The 23,822-nt window shown below is 45.0% G+C and overlaps 1 protein-coding gene across 2 annotated transcripts in view; it reads left to right on the top strand.

Annotated features, from left to right (window-relative positions):
* Positions 1 to 23,822, top strand: part of LOC137375348 (UAP56-interacting factor-like) — a 47,283-nt gene continuing 23,461 nt past the window's right edge. For both annotated transcript variants that reach the window (XM_068042380.1, XM_068042379.1), the window contains exons 1-2: positions 1 to 98; positions 23,538 to 23,681. In XM_068042380.1, the coding sequence (XP_067898481.1) occupies positions 38 to 98; positions 23,538 to 23,681 (205 nt within the window). In that variant the 5' untranslated portion in view covers positions 1 to 37. The remainder of the gene's footprint in view (positions 99 to 23,537; positions 23,682 to 23,822) is intronic.

The raw sequence follows: 23,822 nt of genomic DNA, 5'->3' as shown, positions 1-23,822 counted from the left end.
GTAACTGCGGGTGGCTGAAGGCGAAGGGACAGTCGCCATGAATCGGAGTGTGGCGGTAATGGGAGACACTTGGCCTGACAAGCTCGACATGTCTCTGGGTAAGTGGGAGATTGCAGTTGCGGCACTTTTTCTGTCTTGGGATTGATTTGGCCCAAGGAGAGGAGGGTTGGTACCCTGAACGCGTGAGATCTGTGAGTATCGAGGCCGTGGCCTGGGCAGCCTTGGGGATCCAGAGACTACATGGGGCTGTTAATGGTAGAGGGAGGGCGGTGAGTGTAATAATTGATGGAGAAATGTGGACAGAATCTACTGAAACTTTGTGTTTATGTGGTGAGAGGCAGAACTCCAACCTTCCTTTCTATAACCTTAGAATTGACCAGTTTCCTTCGCTTTAAATAATGGGGGAGGGTTCTTGGAGTATATTATAAACAATGTAAAATATAACAAATTAAACGTGATACAATACAACTGATTACTTTATCATGTTAAATTGTTTGGAGTTTATAACTGTAGTAACGTTGTAAGTATGTGGACTATATATCTGGTTCCACAGATGCTTTCCCTCCCTCATCCTCCTCTTCAAAGCTGCTCATAGTTTTTCTTGAGAAGTAATTGGAAGAATTGACATAGAGCTGTTTCTTTTTGCTCTTAGACTTTGCCCACCTTTTAAATTAGTGTTAAATTATGGCCATGGCAATTATGTTTACTATTCTTCACTTTGTAGGTTCAGTGGTGAAAGTTGTAAGTGAGCTTAGCAGCTTTTGCTAAATATATGGAACGTGAACATAAGAAATAGGAGCAGGACTGAGCTATATGACCCCTTGAGCCTGTTTTGCCATTTAAAACGATCACAGCTGATCCTCAACTCCACTTGCCTGTCTGATTTCCCCATACCCCTTGATTCCCTTAGAACTCAAAAATCTGTTGATCTCAGCTTTGACTATCCACAGCCCTATAGGGGATACAATTACAAAGATTCACAACCCTCTGGGTGAATTTTCTCTCCATCTCAGTCTGAAATGGCATCCCCTTATCCTGAGACAGTGCCCACAGTTCTAGATTCTCCAGCCTGAGGCAACAGCCTCTAAGCATCTATCATGTCAAGCGCGCTTAGAATTTTGTGTGTTTGTGAGATCACCTCATGGGTGTGTATTCTCCACAGTTTAGAACATTGTAATCAATGTCTTCTCATAGGACAACCCTTTCATCCCAGGAATCAATCTAGTGGACTTTTGTTGCATCCCTTCTAAGGCAAGTGTATCCTTCCTTAGGTACAGAGACCAAAGTTGTACGCACTACTCCAGGTGTAGTCTCATCAAAATCCTGTATAATTGCAGCTGGGCTTCCTTACTCTTGTACTCGAACCCCGTTGCAATAAAGGCCAACATACCATTTGTTTCCTAATTGCTTGCTGTGCCTACATGTTAACATTGTGTTTCGTAGACACGGACATCCAAGTCCCTCTGAACACCAACTTTTAATAGTTTCTTGTCACTTAAAAGAAACAGTTTTTCTGTTTTATTTGTACCAAAGCTAATAATCTCGCATTTCCCCATATTCTCCATCTGCCACCTTCTTTCTGGCTCACTTAACCTACGATATCCCTTTGCCGACTCTTGGTGTCCTCCTCACAGCTTATTTTCCCAACCAGCTTTGTATTGTCAGCAAATTTGGTTACATTACACTTGGTTCCTTCATCAAAGTCGTTAATATAAATGGTAAATAGCTGAGGCTCAAGCATTGCTATTTCTTGTGGTACCCCACAAGAAATAGCCTGCCAACCTGAAAATGAACTATTCCAAGTGTTTTCTGTCCTTTGACCAATCCTCTGTCCATGCTAACATATTACCCCCCATTACTTGCTATGCTTTGAAATGTCTTCAAATAGCGCATGCATTGCAATGTAATTTGTGATGTTTTTGTGTTGCGTGTATGTTTGTTTTATCAGTGAGCGAGTAGGGAGATGAGGCAAGACCAGAGCAGATTTGTACTAACCTAGACTCATCATTGCCTAATTTCCTAGGCTGCATTTTCTGACAACGCAACTACTAGGTGGCGTAGTACTGGCACATGCACAAATGCAGCCTCATTGATGCCTCAGGCAGCTGCCAGTAATAAAAATGGCGCTGCTCAATTTGTCGCAAAATATGAATTAAACCCAAAACCCGCCTCCATCCCACCCCCAACAGTATCCCTCTCCCTCCTACCATCCTGCTTCTCTTCTCGCTCCCTGCTTCACCGTGGCCTCCCCCGGCCGTTCACTCACTCCCTGCCTTGCCCGGCCCCGCTCGCTCCCCGTGGCTCTCTTCCCCCCCCCCCCCCCCCCCCCCGCCTTACCGCCCAATCGTAACCATACATATGTAAGGTTAGTTAATGCCAATTTCATTGGCTTGAAGGAATGACAACACTCATGTTACTGCTGTTGAATGTAAAGAGGAATCAAAGATTGTATATTTGTGTTAATTATTCATTCGTGGGATGTGGGTGTCACTGGTGAGGCCAGCATTTATTGAACATCCCCCAACTGAGTGGCTTACGAGGCCATTTCAGTGGGCATTTAAGAGTCAACCACATTGCTGTGGGTATGGAGTCACGTGGGCCATTCTAGGTAAGGATGGCAGATTTCCTTCCCTCAAGGACATTAGTGAACCAGATGGGTTTTTACAACAATCGACAATGGTTTCTAGACTAGCTTTTTTTAATTCCAGAATTATTCATTGAATTCAAATTTTGCCATCATGGGATGCGAACCCATGTCCCCAGGGCATTAGTCAGGCCTCTGGATTACTAATCATTACCACGACACCACCACCTCCATTGGTTATTGGGTTCAGAACACAAATGTACTAAACACTCTGAGGATGAATGGTATGCTGAAGGAAGGGTTCTTTATTACAGATACACAGAATTACAGGAGAGCTCTGAGATACCCATGCTAACACTTAGTCAACTACTGTATCACATCTTGGCTTGCATCACTTCCTGTGATATGTACTAAACTTTTTACATATTCAGCAGTATGTTAACTAGTACTCAAGCAGTAAGAGCAACATCACATCCCCTTTTAGTTCATTGGAAATTTACATAAGTTATAAGCTCTGTACATAATGGAAATAATTCTGAACAATATTTACACATATATAGACTCCCTCATTCAAGTGTTTCTAAAATGTACCAGGTGGTCTGCTGACTTGACCTGACCTGGTAACTGTGAAACTGCTAAGATCTGGAATTGTCAGTTCTTTTCTTTTGACTCATAGGTTCAGATTGACAATTATCCTGTACTTCAGTGTTGTACATGTCATTTTTAATTCCATTCTTAGAACTTGAATGTGAACATTTTCTTGACGCTATAGGAGTTAAGGTTTGATGCTGTTGGATAACTCTCTCAGCTGACATCTATTCCTTCTCAATGTCGCTCCCCTTGGGGTTGTTACCGCGTATGACCGTGGCTCATTACAGATCTTTGACACTTCAGGGAACATGTCTTCACTTGCATGTAGTTCACTCTGACCTTCTGTCTGATCTGTAGAGGAAGTAATTCTACTACTGCATGCTTGTCATATGTGTTTTTCATTTTCTCTTGTCTTGCCAATAATTTGTCTTGGACTGATGATGACTTGGAAGAGCTTTCGTGACTTAACTTCCGAACATGATCTCTGCCGGGGATGGTAATCCTGTATCGGGGGGAGGGTGTTGCTCATAGGTGTAACATTTGAATGTCTTGATTCGTTTCTTTACATTTCAGGGTTAGTGACTTTACCGTCCACATCATCGTTTCTTCCAGTCTGTTTGGCCTTGGATAATGTGGAGATGACGTAACATGATTTACAGCCCACTTTGCACACATGTCTTGAAATGGCTTACTGGTGTACTGTGGACTGTTATCCAACACTATCTCCTCTGGGGAACCAAAAAGACTGAAAATTGCTCACATCGTGTTCACTACCGATTCACTTGGTGTATCCCTCAGTTGGCAAATGATAGGAAATTTGGAGAAGTAATAAGTAGAACAGACGAACATATGAATTAGGAGCAAGAGTAGGCCACTCGGCCCTTCGAGCCTGCTCCACCATTCAATGAGATCATGACTGAACTGATTACTTCATGTTTCCACCTACCCCCCAATAACCTTCCACCCCCTTGCTCATCAACAATCTTTCTACTTCTGCCTTAAAAATATTCAAAGACTCTGCTTCCACCGCCTTTTGAGGAAAAGAATTCCAAAGACTCATGACCCTCAGAGAAAAAATTTCTCATCTCTGTCTTAAATGGGCGACCCCTTATTTTTAAATAGTGACCCCTAGTTCTAGATTCTCCCACAAGGGGAAACATCCTTTCCACATCCACCCTGTCAAGACCCCTCAGGATCCTGTATGTTTCAATTAAGTTGTCTCTTACTCTTCTAAATTCCAGCAGATACAAGCCTAGCCTTTTCAATCTTTCCTCGTAAGACAGCCCACCCATTCCAGGTATTAGTCTAGTAAACCTTCACTGTACTGCCTCCAACGCATTTACATCCTTCCTTAAATAAGGAGACCTGTACTGTACACAGTGCTCCAGATGTGGTCTCATCAAAGCCCTGTAGAGCTGAAGCATAATCTCCTTAATTTTGTATGCAATTCCCCTCGCGATAAATGATAACATTCTATTAGCTTTCTAAATTAGAAAGTCGTCACCTTTGAGTTAGTAGGCCAGTTGTTATTCTTGATCATGGAAGTGATGGAGCATCATGAGGATGAAGTGGCTCTCTGTGTTGGCTAGGTTGATGCTCTTGACATGCATCCTCATTGCTCGCTCTGTCATCATCGATCCCTGGCCAATAAGCCGTCTCACATACAAGTCGTCTTGACCTTTCAATACCCATGTGACCTTGATGTAATTGTGTAAGGATATCTTGGCAGTGTTTCGGGTATCAACACTTGTCTGCCTTTGAAAATGACACCACGAGATATCCCTAATTTGTCATGATATGGCCAAAAGGTTCCGAGGTCTGTAGGAACCTCTTGCATTGTCTCCAGCCATCCACTGATGAGCTGTCATAAAGCCCTCAGTACAGGATCTGTGGAAGTCTCTTCTTGGAGCTCTTCATATTTTTTCTGTCCAAATCGTAGTAGGTCAGTATTGTACATATCTTCTAATTCCACATCTGCTTCATCCACTTGGGAATCTAGTGGTATATCTTCTGGTTTCTTGGGCTTGGGTAGACTGCTCAAAGTGTCAGACATAACCATGAGGTTTCCAGGTTGGTACTGAACCTCACAATTATAGCCCTGTGTCTTAAATTTAAATAAAGCCTTTGTAGTTAAAGTGGTGCGCCGGTGAGTGGTTTTTGGCAGATCATTGCCAATGTCTTGTGATCAATCTCAGCAACCAAGCGTTTGCCAAATGAGTATGTATGGAATCTGGCGATATCGAATACTAAAGCTAATATTTCTCGTCCTATGTTCAAATAGTTCGCCTGAGTGGATGACAAACCTTTAGAACCAAACGCAATTGGTCTGCCTACATGTAACAAACATGCTCCGAGACCCTTTTGTGAAGCATCTGCATGTTTCTTTCCTTGGTTTGTAATATTGCAAACATGCTTCAGCAGAAATTTACTGTCTCCCCCCCCCCCCACCCCGACCATTTGCTCCCCAGCTCGCCCCGTCACCCCTCACTCCACCCTCAGCTGCTCATTCCCCACTTCTCTGAGCAGTGCGACTGGGAGTGACCGGCCAATTGGAGGGAAGCGGCGGGGATGGTGAGGTGGAAGCGGCAAGACCGGGAGCCAGCTGCTAAGTGGGGGGAAGCGGCGAGGCCGGGAAGCAAGCAGCCTAAGTGGGGGTACTGTTGTGGGGAATGGAGGCGATGATTACAGTCATTGAGAGGTGAGGCAATGCTCAGTTGTCATTACATCTGGCATCATTGCGTGGTGACGTCTGTGCGCGCATGCGCAGATTCATACCGGCAAGCTGACAAATCTTTGGATGCGCTGATGATGTCGGCAATCGCTCTGCGTGTGCTCGGCATTGTCAGGAAACACTCCGAATTTCCTAAGGGTGGCCCCCTGAACTAAGGCTTCCTCTAGCCTTGCACTGCTTCCTTTTATTGTGTCACTTTATGCTGAAAACAATTTTGCAGGTTTAGGTAGCAACTAAGTTGGTTTGCAAAGATTTCCAGTGTCCCGCTTGCTTAAGATTTCTGTCTGACTATATTTGTAAATTGCTGCTTTTACTCATTTGATGCTGCATCATGGAAGGTTCCTCAAATGAGGCCACATGGGTAGAACTTAAAAACAAGAAGGGGGCAATCGCTTGGCTGGGAGTGTACTACAGGCCTCCAAATAGGGAGAATTAGAGGAGCAGATATGCAGACAAATCTCAGCGAGGTGTAAAAATTATAGGGTAATAGGGGATTTCAACTTCCCCAGTATCAACTGCGATAGTCTTAGTGCACTTAATAGCTTTGGTGGACATCCCATCTTTTCCAGTAGTCTGAAGAGACCATGTCTGCTGACTAGGTCAACGGCTTTGGTGAGATCAACGAAAGCAATGTAGAGAGGCATCTGTTGTTCGTGGCATTTCTCCTATAGCTGACGAGGGAGAACAGCATGTCAATGGTGGATCTCTCTGCTCGAAAGCCACACTGTGCCTCAGGGTAGACACACTCGGCCAGCTTCTGGAGCCTGTTTAAAGCGACTGGAGCGAAGACTTTCCCCACTATGCTGAGCAGGGAGATTCCACGGTAGTTGTTGCAGTCACCGCGGTCACCTTTGTTTTTATAGAGGGCGATGATATTGGCATCGCGCATGTCCTGTGGTACTGCTCCCTCATCCCAGCACAGGCAAAGCAGTTCGTAGAGTGCTGAGAGTATAGCAGGCTCAGCACTCTTAATTATTTCAGGGGTAATGCCGTCCTTCCCAGGGGCTTTTCCGCTGGCTAGAGAATCAATGGCATTACTGAGTTCTGATTTTGTTGGCTGTACGTCCAGCTCATCCATGACTGGCAGAGGCTGGGCTGCATTGAGGGCGGTCTCAGTGACAACATTCTCCCTGGAGTACAGTTCTAGGTAGTGCTCAACCCAGCGGTCCATTTGCTTGCGTTGGTCAGTGATTGTGTCCCCTGATTTAGATTTGAGGGGGGCGATCTTCTTGATGGTTGGCCCTAAAGCTCTCTTAATGTCATCATACATTCCTCTGATGTTTCCGGTGTCGGGGGCCAGCTGAATATGACTGCATAGGTGTTGCCAGTAGTCGTTTGCGCAGCGCCTGGCTGTTTTAAATGCTACGGATGTTAACTCGCTGGGGGCTTTCTTGTAGTTCAGCAGTGCAATGCGCTTCGCGGCTATGACAGGTTCCAGCTCTTCAAAGTGAGATTGAAACCAGTCTGCATTCCGCTTCACACATTTGCCGGAGGTGGTCATAGCTGACTCATAGATGGCGTCTCTGATGTGGGCCCACTTGGTCTCTGCATCCCCTGTGGGAGTGTTTTGAAGGGCTTTTTCAAGTGAATTTAGAAATTTTTGTAACAGCTGTGGATAAGAAATTCTGCTCGTGTTGATGCGCGGGTGGCCCTTCTGCTTGGAGTGATGCAGCTTCTTTGGTTTGAGTCTAACCTTGCTGCACACCAGGGAGTCTTCGGTGTTGCAGTCTGCACTATGGAAGCTGCGTGTGGTTTGAATGCTGTTTAAAGAGGCTCGCCTTGTGACGATGACGTCTAGCTGGTGCCAACGATGTGATCTTGGGTGCCTCCAAGAAACCTGGTGACAGAGTTTATTGTGAATGAACGAGTTGGTGATGCAGAGGTTATGATAGGTACACAACTCCAGCAGTCTCTGTCCATTCTCATTCATCCTTCCAATGCCATAGCGCCCAAGGTAGGAGGGCAGTGAGTCATGGTCGGCCCCAACCCTGGCATTAAAGTCCCCCAGCAGGAACAGATGGTCGGTATTGGGGATGCTACTCATATTATGGAGTTCCTCGTAGAACTGGTCTTTAGCTTCAGGTGGGGAGCAGAGTGTTGGAGCATAGATGCTGAGTAGGTGGACTGGACCAGAGGTGGTGAGCAGTCGGATGGACAGTATGCGTTCTGAGCCATTTGAAGGTGGCTCTATCATGCTGAGCAAAGAGTTTCTGATGGCAAAGCCCACTCCATGCTGTCTTGGTTCTTCAGGATCCCTACCCTGCCAGTAGAAGGTGTAGTCATGCTGTCTTAGAGATCCGCTCGCAGGGCGGCGTGTCTCCTAAAGTGCTGCAATGTCCACATTGAGTCTACTGAGCTCGTTGTTAATGGCGGTCTTCCGAGAATCGTTGATTTGTGTAAGGTCTTCCAACAGGCCAGGACACACAGTTCTGACGTTCCAGCTTGCAAAACGAATGGCTGGTACCTTTTTTTTTTATCGTGCTGTTTGGTGCGGTGTTACAGTCCGCTTTTCAGGCAGTGACCCTGAGCTCCAAGCACCCGTTGAAGTAGGTGGACTGTGGCGGGACAGAACCTTATTGACCGGGGGCTGCCCGGTTTGAGGCGGGCGGTAGCTGTCCAGTGAGGTGCAATGAATTCTCCCACCGACAAAGGCAACCTGTGGCGTCCAATCTCTACGCCAATTGAGCTGGACTTATAACCCGTAACTGCTGCCTTCTGTGTTGTTTCGGTCGCTGTGAGGCGACTATGAAGTGACCTCTCCATGGCGCATGCCTGGGCGAATGTATGGGGGTTGTGAGTTGCCCAAGCGTCAAACCCCCCCCTCTCGGCCTTTATGGTGGGGTCCAAAGGAGCTCAGAGCATGACGTTTGGCACCGGTATGGCTGCAGGAACTGCCAGAAACATGCCAAAGGTAACACATGACCGCCTACGGGGTTCCGCTGCGGATTTTCTGTTAGGGTTTGCTCCTTAGCCTTGGACTCTCCCGAGACGCCCACAAGGCAGTGGGGTTGTTGGGGCCCCTGCTCAGGCATAGGTGGATGCCGGTGGGAGGAGGAGGTGCGAGGGGGAGGGGTGGAGGGAAGGGGGTGCGAGGGGGAGCTGGGAAGAGGGCTGCAGGGGGGTGCGGGGGGTAGATGGGGGGAGCGGGGTGGGGGGAAGGGGGTGCAGGTAATAAAACATTTCATCAGTTCCCACTATCCCAGAAGATCTCGCTGTGCCTGGTGTGTTGGTTGCTGCTGTGTTTAACAGGATTCCTCATAAGGGTTACTAATGGAGATGACAAAGGGGAATGGTTCATAACCCAGCACAAAACCACTGCCGCACATCAATTGTCATCAGCCTGGAAGAATGTTACCAGTGGAGTCCCACAGAGGTCTGTTTTGCAACCTGTTTCATATCTTCATAAAAACTTTGCAGCTAGGAATCACAGCTCATCCGCATCCTCCGGGAGGTGAGCGACAGCCTCGGGCGCCAGTATCAGCAGACATTCGCCGACATTGCGCTGTAGATGCGCTACGGGCTGCACATCTCCCGCGGGCGCTTTGAAGTTGTAGCCGAGGAGCCGTTCCGCGATGGAGTCAACTGGGGCCGGGTTGTGGCTTTTTATGTGTTCGGGGGCACCTTTTTCTCAATGCTTCCCCTCTGTACTAGGTCTTATTACCCGAGGGTTCCGCTGCTCCTTCCTCTCTGCACTGGACTTACCGCACTCCGTGGCCGTGGACACTCTGGACGATTAACACAACGGGATAGAAGATCAGAGTATCACCAGCTGTACTTTGCAATTTTGTCTGGTAGAGAAGTGTAGCCTAGGCGTGCAGAAAACTGGATGTCGATTTCAGCCAAATTCAGTGCTCAATGAAGAAAGCAAAGAGCAGGTATGGCTGGGAGAGGGCAGTGGGCCCAGGTAACATTAAACTAGCTGTTAACTTGTAGTTAGGGCTAAAATGTACTGATTAAAGAGCCAGGGGAATTTAAACAGTTTAAGAGGGTAGATTGGGGGAGAAAGCACGAAGAATGGGAGCAGATGGCCATGGATAGAGTTGCACAGCAAGGGAGCTTCCTAGGGAGCTTGCAGCCCAGGAGCCCTCTACGTTGCTTTCGTTGATCTCACCAAAGCCTTTGACCTCGTCAGCAAACGTGGTCTCTTCAGACTGCTAGAAAAGATCGGATGTCCACCAAAGCTACTAAGTATCATCACCTCATTCCATGACTATATGAAAGGCACAATTCAGCATTGTGGTGCCTCATCAGACCCCTTTCCTATCCTGAGTGGCGTGAAACAGGGCTGTGTTCTCGCACCTACACTGTTTGGGATTTTCTTCTCCCTGCTGCTCTCACATGCGTTCAAGTCTTCAGAAGAAGGAATTTTCCTCCACGCAAGATCAGGTGGCAGGTTGTTCAACCTTGCCCGTCTTAGAGCGAAGACCAAAGTACGGAAAGTCCTCATCAGGGAACTTCTCTTTGCTGACGGTGCTGCATTAACATCTCATACTGAAGAGTGTCTGCAGAATCTCATCGACAGGTTTGCGGCTGCCTGCAACGAATTTGACCTAACCATCAGCCTCAAGAAAACTAACGTCATGGGACAGGACGTCAGAAATGCTCCATCCATCAATATCGGCGACCACGCTCTGGAAGTGGTTCAAGAGTTCACCTACCTAGGCTCAACTGTCACCAGTAACCTGTCTCTCGATGCAGAAATCAACAAGCGCATGGGAAAGGCTTCCACTGCTATGTCCAGACTGGCCAAGAGAGTGTGGGAAAATGGCGCACTGACACGGAACACAAAAGTCCGAGTGTATCAAGCCTGTGTCCCCAGTACCTTGCTGTATGGCAGCGAGGCCTGGACAACGTATGTCAGCCAAGAGCGACGTCTCAATTCCTTCCATCTTGGCTGCCTCCGGAGAATCCTTGGCATCAGGTGACAGGACCGTATCTCCAACACAGAAGTCCTCGAGGCGGCCAACATGCCCAGTTTATACACCCTACTGAGTCAGCGGCGCTTGAGATGGCTTGGCCATGTGAGCCGCATGGAAGATGGCAGGATCCCCAAGGACACATTGTACAGCGAGCTCGCCACTGGTATCAGACCCACCGGCTGTCCATGTCTCCGCTTTAAAGACGTCTGCAAACGCGACATGAAGTCCTGTGACATTGATCACAAGTCGTGGGAGTCATTTGCTAGCGATCGCCAGAGCTGGCGGGCAGCCATAAATGCGGGGCTAAAGTGTGGCGAGTCGAAGAGACTTAGCAGTTGGCAGGAAAAAAGACAGAAGCGCAAGGGGAGAGCCAACTGCGAAACAGCCCTGACAACCAATTTTACCTGCAGCACCTGTGGAAGAGTCTGTCACTCTAGAATTGGCCTTTATAGCCACTGCAGGCACTGCTCCACTGACCACCTCCAGGCGCTTACCCATTGTCTGTCGAGACAAGGAGGCCAAAGAAGAAGAGTCTTAGTGCAAAAGGCTTAAAGCGGGTGGAATTTGCGCGGCGCAGTGGTTAGCACCGCAGCCTCACAGCTCCAGCGACTCGGGTTGGATTCTGGGTACTGCCTGTGCGGAGTTTGCAAGTTCTCCCTGTGACCGCGTGGGTTTTCGCCGGGTGCTCCGGTTTCCTCCCACAGCCAAAGACTTGCAGGTTGATAGGTAAATTGGACATTATAAATTGACCCTAGTATAGGTAGGTGGTAGGGGAATTGAAGGAAGGTGGGGATGTGAGAGGGTAATGGGATTCATGTAGGATTAGTATAAATGGGTGGTTGATGGTCGGCACAGACTCGGTGGGCCGAAGGGCTTGTTTCAGTGCTGTATCTCTTTAAAAAAAATTATTTTTTTTTTATATAGTGCCTACAGGACAGCTTTTTGAGCCAGCACGTAGAAAGGCCTACAAGAGAAGGGGCGGTACTAGACCTAATCCTAGGGAATGAAATCGTAGAAGTGTCAGTGGGGGAGCATTTCGGGTATAGTGACCATAACGCTAAGATTTAATGGTAGTTATGGAAAAGGACAAAGAGGGACCGGAAATAAAAGTACTGAATTGGGGGAAGGCCAATTTTAATATGATAAGACACTGGTGGGCAAGATAAAGGAAAATCCCAAGGCGTTTTATAAGTATATCAAGGGCAAGAGGATAACAAGGTCAAGAGTAGGGCCCCAATAGGGACCAAAGCGGCAATCTGTGTGTGGAGCCGGCGGACATAGGTGAGGTTTTAAAAATGATTATTTTTTATCCGTGTTCACTACGGAGAAGGACGATGTAGATGTAGAGATCAGGGAGGGGGATTATGATATACTTGAATAAATCAGCATTGAAAGGGAGGAGGAAGTATTAGCTGTTTTAGCGGGCTCAAAAGTGGCTAAGTCCCCAGGCCCAGATGAGATGTAGCCCAGGCTGTTATGTGAGGCAAGGGAGGAGATAGCAGGGGCTCTGACACAAATTTTCAGATCCTGTCTGGCCACAGGAGAGGTACCAGAGGACTGGAGGGCAGTGAGGTTGGTACCATTATTCAAGAAGGGTAGCAGGAATAAACCAGGTAATTACAGGCTGGTGAGTCTAACATCAGTGGTAGGGAAACTATTGGGGAAAAAATTCTGAAGGACAGGATTAATCTCCACTTGGGGAGGCAGGGATTAATCAGGGATAGTCAGCATAGCTTTGTCAGAGGGAGATCGTGTCTTAACAAACTTGATTGAATTTTTCAAGGAGGTGACTGGATGTGTCGATGAGGGTAAGGCAGTTGATGTAGTCTTCATGGACTTCAGTAAGGCTTTTGATAAGATCCGGTATGGGAGATTGGTTAAGAAGGTAAGAGCCCATGGGATCTTTGGCAGAGCAGCGCAGCACAGCCGGAACCGGGTATGTTAACCGGTGGGGACCAGCTGGCGCTCAGCGTTTGCAGGATGGAGCCTTACTCTGCTTCGTGCCCCGTCTGCCCGGCCTGGTTTGGCAGCAGGTAGGTGCGCAAGTCTTGCAAGAAAGCCTCGGCCAACATCTTCCAGGACGTGGACCTGGGGCAGATGCTAGCGCTGTTCAGGAAGAGTGGGGACGAGAACGCTGAGGAGCGGGCGAGGATCATCTGGGAGGAGAAGCAAGTAGACCAGGACATTACACAGTCTCTGATGGAGCTTTAGTCCAGGAAGACTCAGCTCTTTTTCCAGCACAATAAAACTGGAGCAGAGTTCTTGGGCTGATGTGGATGAAAGCCTTTAACAGACTGTGTATCAAAGATGGAGGAAAGGGTTCTGAGTATGAATCTAGCGACAGCTGGTAGCTCCCCAAGCCAGGATAAAGTAACTTGGGATAAGTTAAAAGCACTGTGTCTATGTAGGAGTTGAGGAAAATGGCTGAGCAGTGTGGGATCACTGTACGTTGCAAGGCTAGGAAGTCTGAAATCCTAAGGCTAGTAGCCAACCATTTTTCCCTTGAATCTGAAGAAGCAGAAACCAGGTTAGAAATAGCCTCTGATAGGGTATTGCTAACAAAGCTGCAATTAAAACAGAGGAAACTTGAATTAGAGGAGAAAAAAAGAGACAGGAGAGAGAGAGCCTACCAGAAGGAATGTGAAGAAAGAGAGGGAGGAGGAAGAGTTAGAACCATCTGGAAGGAATGCGAAGAGAGCTGTAGTGGCTTGAGTTGACTAGGGGGCGACAGTAACCCCAGTGAAAGCATGGTCAATATGGAGGAGCATAATTCAGCGCTGGGTACAGAATTGTTAAAATTATCTCAACTAATCCCAAAATTCAATGAGGAAGATGTGGAGGTGTTTTTTGTGTCCTTTTGAGAAACTGGCAAGGCAGCTAAAATGGCCAGCTGAGACTTGACCTCTTTTTTTTTATTACAAAGCAAGCTAACCAGAAAAGCCCATGAGGTTTATTCCTTGTTGTCAGATGAGAGTTGATCAAATTATGAACTGACCAAAAATGTAATCCTCGGGGCATATGAATTAGTACCCGAAGCCAATCGCCAAAAGTTTAGAACCCTCAAGAAGCAAGCTAATCAAACTTGCCTGGAGTTTGAAAGAAGTAAGCAGCTGGCTTTTGACCAGTGGCTGAGGGCTCTTAAAATACAGCTCCGCTATGAGAATCTAAAGGAAGTAGTTCTGCTAAAGGAATTTAAACACTCTTTCCCACTCTCTATAAAGACCCATGTAGAGGAGCAGCGGGTTCAGAGAGCCCAGCAAGTGGCCATTCTGGCTGATGAGTTTGCTTTAATTTGTAAGTCGGTTTCCCAGGGAGAACCTTTCCTAGTCATCCCCACAAATCTGTAAAGGACAAAGGATGGGAAGGTGATAGGAGCCCAAGCAGTCCTGGGAGAGAAAGAAAAGCAGGAGACACGGGGCCCTCCTCTAGCTGAAAAGGAAGATGCTGTGAGCAGGAGTGACACCTAGAGACCTATGTGCTTCCATTGTAACAAGGCAGGTCATCTAAAAGCTGACGGCTGGAAACTAAAGGGAAAACCAGAAGGGTTAATTAGGGCATATCCGCTCAGTGAAGATGGAATCCTGGAGGAGAGCACAACATAGCAAGCTGTAGCTTTAACTTCAATAAGAGTGCAACCCAAGAAGTTTATTACTGCAAGTACAGGAAAATTTAATAGGATTCCTGAAGGCTATCAAGGTTTTGTGTTTGAAGGGAGAGTAACCCTGTACCCCTCGAGTGGGCCAAGCAAGCCCATAGTGATACTCGGACACAAGGGCCACTAGATCCCTTTTACTGGGGAAAGGCCTGACCTTTCCTGCAGAGTGCGCAGTGAACACCAGAATGGTGATGAATGGTATTGGAGGGCAGTGTATGCCTGTTCCTGTACACCGGGTGCACCTGGAGTGCGACCTACTTTCGGGACCGGTGACTGTAGGGATTGTCCCTAGTTTGCCTGTGGGCGGGATTGACCTGTTCCTCGGTAATCTGGTGGGGGTGAAAGTGGTAGACCCCCCCGTAGTGAAAGAAAGATTGCAGGAGGTTAGAGAGATAGGATAGTGGCAGGAGGCAGTCCCCCGCAGTTTCCCTGGATGTGTAATGAGTGAGGCCATGATCAAACCAGCTCCCCCAGAGGGGCCTGAATTGACACTGCAGGCAGATGACCATGAGCCCTGTCTATCTGAGACTTTCATTGGAAAGTTAGAAGACCCAGGGAATGAGTTAAATAAATCTTCCCTAGCTGAGGTTCAGCGAGCTGACCCAGTATTGAGTGAGTTAGCACATGCTGCCCAGTCTGAAATGAAGCAGAGGGAGTCCCTGATTGCTACTAAAAGAATGAGGTACTAATGAGGAAATGGAATTTTCCTCACAGACCTGAGAGCAAGGAGTGGGCAGTAGTTCACTAGTTAGTGGTGCCGTGGAGGTACCGGAGAGAAAGACCAAAGCTGCATAAGTCAGCAGTTTGACTGACCAAAACTCCACAAAGATGTGGTGGAGTAGCCACATGCGTCCGGTTGAGGGGAAACTCCAACCTACAGTGAAACCTACAACCCTTAAGTCTTGTGCTAGTGTTAGGAGAACTGTAAGGGACCCCTGCTGAGAACAAAAGGGGGCAGGCAGGTGTAAGGCTGGCAAAAGGTTAGAAAGGGAAGGGGAAAAAGTGACCAAGAGGGCAGGTTAAGGGAAGTCCGGGAGGAATCCTGGATGAATACCCCTACTGTCTGGTAAGCCAACCGTGAGAAATTTGAAAAGTTAAACCCCACATCCTCCTATGTAAATGCAGACACTAGAAGCAGCCCACCCCCCCCCCCCCCCCACCTCCCACAAGAGTTGCTAACAGCATTTACAGGAACCTGCAGAGGTGAATTAAGACCTCTGGGGTGGGGGTGGGGCAGATTAGGGTGATGCCTCACCTAGCCACAGGGAGTGCAGTAGAGTCTGCACAAAAACCTGCAGGCAGGAGTGTCCCAGAGGACAAAGGGGAGATTAGCAAAGAATCCTCCCCCACAGTCTGAGAAAAAGAGAACCACCCATCCCCTGAAGTCAAAAGCCTTTGCATGACTCAACAAAGCACTGAAGGAGTGTTCAGGATAGACCTACGCACGACTGACTTCCCTGAGAGAAAATATTCCAACTTAGCACTAATTAAATATAACCTTCCACCCCCCCCCCCCCCCCTTTTGCCGACCTCAACAGGAACAAAGACACTAGACAGACATGGGAAACTGAAGGAAAACTTCCCCAAAGAACCACATTCTGGGGTGCCAAAAAAGGGGTAGTTAAAGTAGCACTGCCACCAAGAAAAGACCGGCTGTAATAAGTTTTAGGATTTATGAATGAATGTGAATGCCTGAGGGAGATAGATGCATGCCTTTTTTCTGTATCTATTTTCTCTCTTGACCCTTTTTAATGAAATGTGTTTTTCTCATCACATTTCATTCTGCTGGGTGTGGAGGTGTCATGCAGACCCCCACCTGCCAAGAATGAGGCATATTAATTTTGTCATATGAACATTGATTTTAAATTGTTGCTGGAGCGAGGAAATGACTGTTAAACAGACCAGCCTTGGCTGGAAAAAACATTTACATACTAACAGACAGTGCTTGTGGAGACAAAGGACCATTCCCTGACACATTCAACCCACAATGGACTTTGATCACCAGACATTGAAGGTGAGGAAGCTCACATTCCAGGATGACTGCTAAGATGGCCGAATTCACAAACCGATGTAGTCAAACCAGCTTGTCACATGACTAACCTGCTGGGCAACCTGAGTTCTTTGAATTGTACAAACAGTTTGAGAGAGAAACTCTGTTTGCTTCTGAACTGTAAAGACCTCTCCTGTCTGCTCCCATTTTCATTCTCACGGAACTCCAAATTCACTGAAGAGGTGAACCTGGAGAGACAAGTCTCCGACATTGAACAATGTTTAAGAATACTGGGCCCCAACGAAAAGAAGACCTGTCTACAATCAAGACCGTAACCAAAACCATTTTCAGATATAGCCTCAAACCTTTCCAATTTATTTCTTTTCTGTCTCTATATGCATGTGTGTATCACGCATGCATGCTAGTGCGGGTGCGTCGCGTATCCGTTGGTGTTAACCAAATTAGGGTTTCAGTTTAATAAAGTTCAACCTTTTTCCTTTAAACCTACGAAAACCTTTTTGGGGCTGGTTTCTTTGCCTTACAATTGGAAAGCAGTGAACAAGGATTCGCTTAGGGGGAGGTAAAAAAAAAGACGGTGTATTTAAAATTAAACCCTGTTACGGAAAGACCAGGTGAAGGCTGAGAGGGAACCTTAGACTCCTTTCTCACCTGGTCGTAACAATAGTACTGTTAATTCCTTACTGGTGAGGTTTAGGTTGACTACAGGATGTGGATGTAGTTTGTTGCCTGGTTTGTAGATGTGTTGGGATGAGTAAGTGGGATGTTGGAACATCAGGATTGAGGAGTTTGGGAAATGGATTGGGTGAGTGGGCCTTAGGAAGGGGATCCACCTTGTTGGATAAGTCCTACCCTTTAAACAGATTTGAAAAGCTAGAGACAGTAATTTGTCTGATAATTGATATCTATTATTGACATAACATGAATCCTAAACATCCATACATAGCAACACACATCAAACGTAAGTCTAATCTCTTATGTACTTAAATTTGAAGATTTCCCCAAGCCTTTTAGCATCAGTGGATTTTGAAGGTATGCAAGGTCTTTGAGTAAAAACCTTGTAACTGCTCTTGTACTACTTTCTTTATGGTCTGCTTCCTGCTGAAGGCAATGCTGTCTGAAGGTTTATTATCACCTAGTTGTTTGAACATATTGCGAAACACAGATGAGGGCCTCATGCCTTTTCATACTATACATTACTGTTCTCTCTTTATTAGAAATAAAAGTAATTTAAATATATCAATATTCTTACATTGCCCACTTTGAGACTTTAAAAAAAGTCTTTTTTGTGGTCTCATTTACTTTCCCATCAAGGAACGATTATCTGGATTTTGTGGTCAGCAGCGAAGCAAAGTCACTGGCCTTTGACCTTGAAGAAAACTGTCCACTAAGATCTAGTGATCTCTGTGGTGCAAGCTTCCCCTTTCCTGACGTCAGTTTGAATCTGGCATCAAGTCCAGGGGATTTCAGGTATCCAGCAACAGTGATGATGTCAAGCAGGGTAAGCAGCCAACACATTGAAGTATCCTCGCAGAATGCAAACCAGGAAGTTTAAAAAAAAATTTACTTTCTAAATTTTACAAATAGCAAAATAAATGAGACATACACATAGGATTAAGGTGGAAAACAAATTTTTAAAAGGATTGTTTATTTTAAAATTGTGGAATTTCTTGTGGAGAAATTTGACATTCAACAAATATAAAATTACTCTTTCAGGAGCCAGTGATGCTGTTTAGCATTAATTATGAATTTAGTACACGTTTAAAAACCTATTTACACCTCATTCAATATGGTGTAACTTTTTCAAGGCTTTTTGCAGCAAAGGGTAAGAGTGGAGGTTCTTGTCAGTTAAATGATTTTTCATTGATTGTATTCTGGGGAGATCTTAACAGTGCACCCCTTGGAGAAGCATATAATCACTGAGAGCAACTTCTGGATTTCCATGTTGAACTGTGCAAATGCAGAGTCCAGAAGTTGCTGTCAGTTTCAGAGGAGTAATGACAGCAAATACTAATATTTCCATCTCATGCTGCTGTAAAATGATATTATCCCTGAGAAGTGCTGATGCATTACAATATTTATTTATTTATTTAGAGATACAGCACTGAAACAGGCCCTTCGGCCCACCGAGTCTGTGCCGATCAATAACCACCCATTTATACTAACCCTACAGTAATCCCATATTCCCTACCACCTACCTACACTAGGGGCAATTTACAATGACCAATTTACCCATCACCTGCAAGATTTTGGCTGTGGGAGGAAACCGGAGCACCCTGTGAAAACCCACGCGGTCACAGGAAGAACTTGCAAACTCCACACAGGCAGGACCCAGAATCGAACCCGGGTCCCTAGAGCTATGAGGCTGCGGTGCTAACCACTGCTCCACTGTGCCGCCCTCAGAAACTCAAGAAAGAGGTAGAAATGTATGGACAAAATTTACAACTGCTTGGAAGGGTTCTGTCTGGAGAATAATATTTACTTGAGTTTTTAACTAGTGAGCCCTAAAAGACACCAATATTTGATCCCCAATTTTAGTCATTTTGGTTGGGGTAAGGCATAGTGTTTGCCAAACCATGCATATGGTACAGCAATACCTTGTGCTCTCCAGATATAAGTTCTGAGTTCCATCAGTCAACCTGTAAGGTGGAGTTATGGGACTCTTTATCCAGGGTAAAGCCATGTAGGCAGGTACCACCTTTCCTGCAACAACAATAGGTAACTGGAGCTTTCCAGACGCTCTCATTCTCTCTTAACTAGTATGCTTAGATGTTTATAGACTCTTTGCATATGGCTTCCTGACTTAATGAACCAATCTGAATCTTCGCACTGACCACCAATCCATATTCACATTTGCTTAATATAAAGTTTGGTATCCAATTGTTTTCTGTATCATTTATCCCATTTTGGATCAGATTGAAATTGAAACTCTCCATGCCTAATTGCTTCTGGCACTAGTTCTAAATAGTGTTTGTTCTGATATCATCCCCTGTCTGCATATTTATTCCTTTTAAAGAATCCCTTTAATCGCTTGCGCACTATTGTATCACTTTCCCATACTTTGTCAGTATACCCGATTTTCTTTCCAAATTGCGCATAGTAAAATCGTGTACAATTTCTTTTAGCAATACATTATTAAATTTTGCATACATTCAGTTAACATAAATCAGAAGGCAAAGGTTCAAAAAAAGTACAAAAGTTCGGAATCTCATTTCATGACCAATTTGTTATTTGGTCCTTGGACATTTTTGTTGGTTCGTACTGGTACAGTTTTTAGATCTGATGCATATGGAATCATCTTTACCTTTAATATGCATCTACAGTTCAAACAAGTGCCATAGTTGATGAATGTTAATTTATTTGCCTTCATATTGTCAACAGAAAATCCATCAGAGCAGCAAGGAACATTCACACCATCCTTGCAGTCTAAAAAGAAATAACTTACCATACAGGTTAGAATTTTAAAATGAAAAATTAACTGAAAACGGTCCATACCCTTGAAAGGCTTCAGTGCCAATGGTTGTTTTAACATATCTGTATTAGGGAGCAGAGATGTGTTCTGGAGATGCACTTTCATGAACTGTCTTGGCTTCAAAAGACGTTATTTCATGACTTTAGATATAATTCCTCTCATTGCCATCAAAGTCATGAGTATTTTAAGATTGCAGTCTTACTGACTACTTTCTTCATAGTGGAAAGAAAAGGCAGAACAGTTAAAACTAAGCCTGATGACGGTCCACAAATCATGCTCCATTATAACTTGATCACACTGATTTCCCCACCTCAAAAGGACTTGGTCCACAAGAATGTTTGCAGTAGTGAATTTGGAGGTATCACTTCAAGCTGATACTCGAAACCAATACAAAGTGTCATTAAATGCAGAAGTCATTGTGGTAAATGGTAGTAAGGGATTAATTATTTGTTCACTGTGTGGGGGGGGGGGAAACCCCCAAATTTCTGTTAAGATCAGGTGAGGAGCAGTTGAAAGGCTCCGCTTTTGTCCCTCTCCTTGTTTGACTGCGATAGGGTTTATTTGTTTTAAAAAGTGGATCTGCTTATCAATTCAGTGAGTGTTTAACCATGAAGGTGCTATGATCATAAAAGAACCAATTGGACAGGTGTTTTTGAGTTTAAACAAGAAAGAGGTTAGCTTTATTGTACTAAAAAACTGATCTAAGTACAATAATAAACTATGCTCCAACTTTTGCGCTCTCACATGCAGGATTCACACTCAAAATAGGTTAGAGTGGGAAAGAATAGATTGGTTGGATTAGAGTCCGGAGCAATAAATAGAGTATACATTCTGTCGAGTTTGGTAACAGAGTTGTCCTCGGGATGAATTCGGTGGTCTTAAGATTTCCAGCTTGTAGATGTGGCAAAATTTTTCAGGGTTTTCTTGGAGACAGTGATGCAGATGGTTTTCTTCACAGGCTCTCTGTCTGCAGCAATGATTGGCTTGGATGGTTATAGCCAGCAGACAGGGTTTGAACTTGCAAGGTGTCTAGAGAGATAGAGAGAAAAAGAGGAATGGACCCCACTTGGGACCTTACTGGTCAGTCTCAGTTGCTTGTCTGCCTGCAGAGAGAGAAAGCAGCTAACTTAAAACACAAAGATGGTGGGTCTGTCACATGATGGCCCAGAGTATGTTCTCTCTCTTGCAACTTAATTAGTTCATGTGTAAGAATTCCAATCTCTCTCAGGGTCCCATTGTTCCAGTGATTACCTTTCGATTGGTCCGTCTCCACCACTGTTAATGTTCAAGATTGCCTTTTAATGTCTTGTTAATGAAGACAGGACTGGCAGGCCATTTTTTTTGGATGGGGACTGACCAGACCTTGCGTCTCCACCTCGATACATTGGAATGTAGGGTAATTTGATGCAAATTGCAGTGGTCATTTTAGCTGCGAGCAGTCACCTTTTATCTTTTTTTTTATTCCTGTTTTTAAAGTTTAATTCAGGTTTCCAACTGATGGATTAAAAAATTCTCATTCAACGTAGCACAATATCAAGGGGAATAGATAAGGTACAGAGAAGCTAAGTCCGCTGATTGGGGAGTCTAGGACTAGGGGACATAGTCTAAAAATTAGAGGCAGGCCTTTCAGGAGTGGAATTGAGAAACACTTCTACTTTGTGGTAAAGTTTGGAACTCTCTAGCAAATGATGCTAGATTAATTTCTTTTAAATCAGAGATTGGTAGGTTTTTGTTAAAGGTATTAAGGGATATGGAGTTAGGTTGCAGCTCATCGATGATCTCATTGAATGGCAGGGCAGAGCAGGCTCTTGGGGCTAAATGGCTCACTCCTGTTCTTAGGTTCCTACACAATGTGGTAGGAAATCAGCTTGCAATATAGTTGTTCATTCAGTTCCAGTAAAGCTTGTATTATTTTACAGGGCTGCTGTAGGAAATCAAGCATACATGAGGTTTAATTGGCACTGACAAGTTGGTTGGGAAGGAGGAAGGGAAAGGAGTAAGAGAGGGAATGGGAATTCTGTTGTGTGACGTGGAACTTGGAGACCAGCAAATGACATCCCAGTCTGGCTTTGTGGAACAGCTTGTACAATTCAGTAAATTCCTTTCCATGCATGATTTTCACTCTACTGAGAACAAAGAGCATTTGGAACTCATAGCTAAGTAGTATTGTGAGCAATGCAACATGCCATCAGCATTAATGATTTGTGCTATTTTTGGATTTCTGCTGGATTTTATTTGGTTGAGGTCTGCAGAGGTACTGGCAAAAGGATCTAATCCTGTAGTCACAATAAATATTTGAAAACACTTTTTTTTTTGTTTGTAGTGGAAATGAGTGTCCAGAGTAATTCTTTACCCTATTACTGCAGGATTTAATGGCATACTATTAGAAAAGGCCCTAACAAGGACTTGGTCTCAAGTATAGAATTTGATTTGCTTATTTTCTCTCCTCGCCTATAAGTGCTGACTCATTGGGTACTATTCCTTAAGCATAATGGCATTTTTGTATTTAGCTCAAGTGCCCATTATTCATATAGAGGCCTAAATGGTGAGCATTAATAGGTTATTACACCTTTTGGTTCAACATGAGTTGTGATGAATCCTGCCCTCCAATTGATGCCCCTGTATGAACAATTTCCAACATAGGTCTTCGTCTAATCAGTAGTGGGAATCCTAGATCCTTATTTTATTTAGTGTTTGAGTTGTTGAACTCTGTGCATGAAACTAACACATTACTAAGATAATGCAGTCATAAGGGAATAATTCAAGTGTTTGGAGATGGGAGGAAGATTTCCCCTCATAGGGAAGTCTCTGGGAGGCCAAGAAGTTAATACAGGAAACTTTGAAGAGATCACTGACTGCATGTCGTGATTTAAATTTTATCAGCATGCTTTTGCTGGAAATCATATGGCATAGATCAGCCTCAGTAGCAGAAAACTTCTGTTTACAAACCCCAGTTGTCTCTGGGAGTTCTCAAATGTGCTTAAAGCCAGCAAACTAGAACATGAAAGTATAAATCTGTGAATTAACTTTCTATTACTCATCACGTGGGGTAAAAGGATTTTTTAGGCTTTGAGCAGAATATGCATGTTTTTAAATTGCAGTGAGATGCATGTTTCTGTTGCCCAATTTTCTCTCCCCTTTCCTGAAGGTACTTTTTCTTGCTAGAACATAACTCCTTGGGCGCCAGGCACCTTTGAGTACCATGCCCAAGCTGTCATTTGTCACATGAAAATCTGGACCACAGGTGTTAGCTGGCTATATTTGAGTTTGTGAGGTACCATAGCCAAGCTTGATGCTCTCCTCACCTAAACACCATATTTGCATTTCCAGCAAAAACCACTGGACAGATTAGAACAGGTAATTTAGTAGATTTCCCCCCTCCTTCCCAGCTTGTGGTGCTGGAGCCGTTGAAACATCCCAACCGCTGCTCTGGTGGAGATCAGATTAAAATCTGCTTAATCAAGTTAAGGTAGCTGCTATAACTTAGTGCTTTCAATTTAATATTTCTTTCCATTGAATATGACCTACTTTTGTGGGGCCATCCTTTAACCATTGACTTTATATTGTGTTACAACAGATGATATAATTAAACTGAATAAACAGCAGCGGAATGTAAAGAAAGCTCTGCCACTGAAGGGAAAGCAGGCATTAAATGGATCTCTCCAATTCAAGATGCAACAGAGGAGGTCAAACAGTTGGCGTGGAATCCCACAGCGATTTGGTAAGTTTAGAACTTAGAAGCTGCTATTCAGTCCAGAGCATCGTTGATTGTAAATAACCATCTCAGTTAAGTGGAGAGATTCCAGGACTGCTAGAGCATGCACGAGTCACGCAAATACAAGGATAAAGCTTGTGCAAGGTG

This window comes from Heterodontus francisci, chromosome 11 (assembly GCF_036365525.1).
Source record: "Heterodontus francisci isolate sHetFra1 chromosome 11, sHetFra1.hap1, whole genome shotgun sequence".
NCBI lineage: Eukaryota > Metazoa > Chordata > Chondrichthyes > Heterodontiformes > Heterodontidae > Heterodontus > Heterodontus francisci.
The sequence above is the reverse complement of the archived record's forward strand: the minus strand, read 5'-3'. Positions and strand labels throughout refer to the sequence as shown.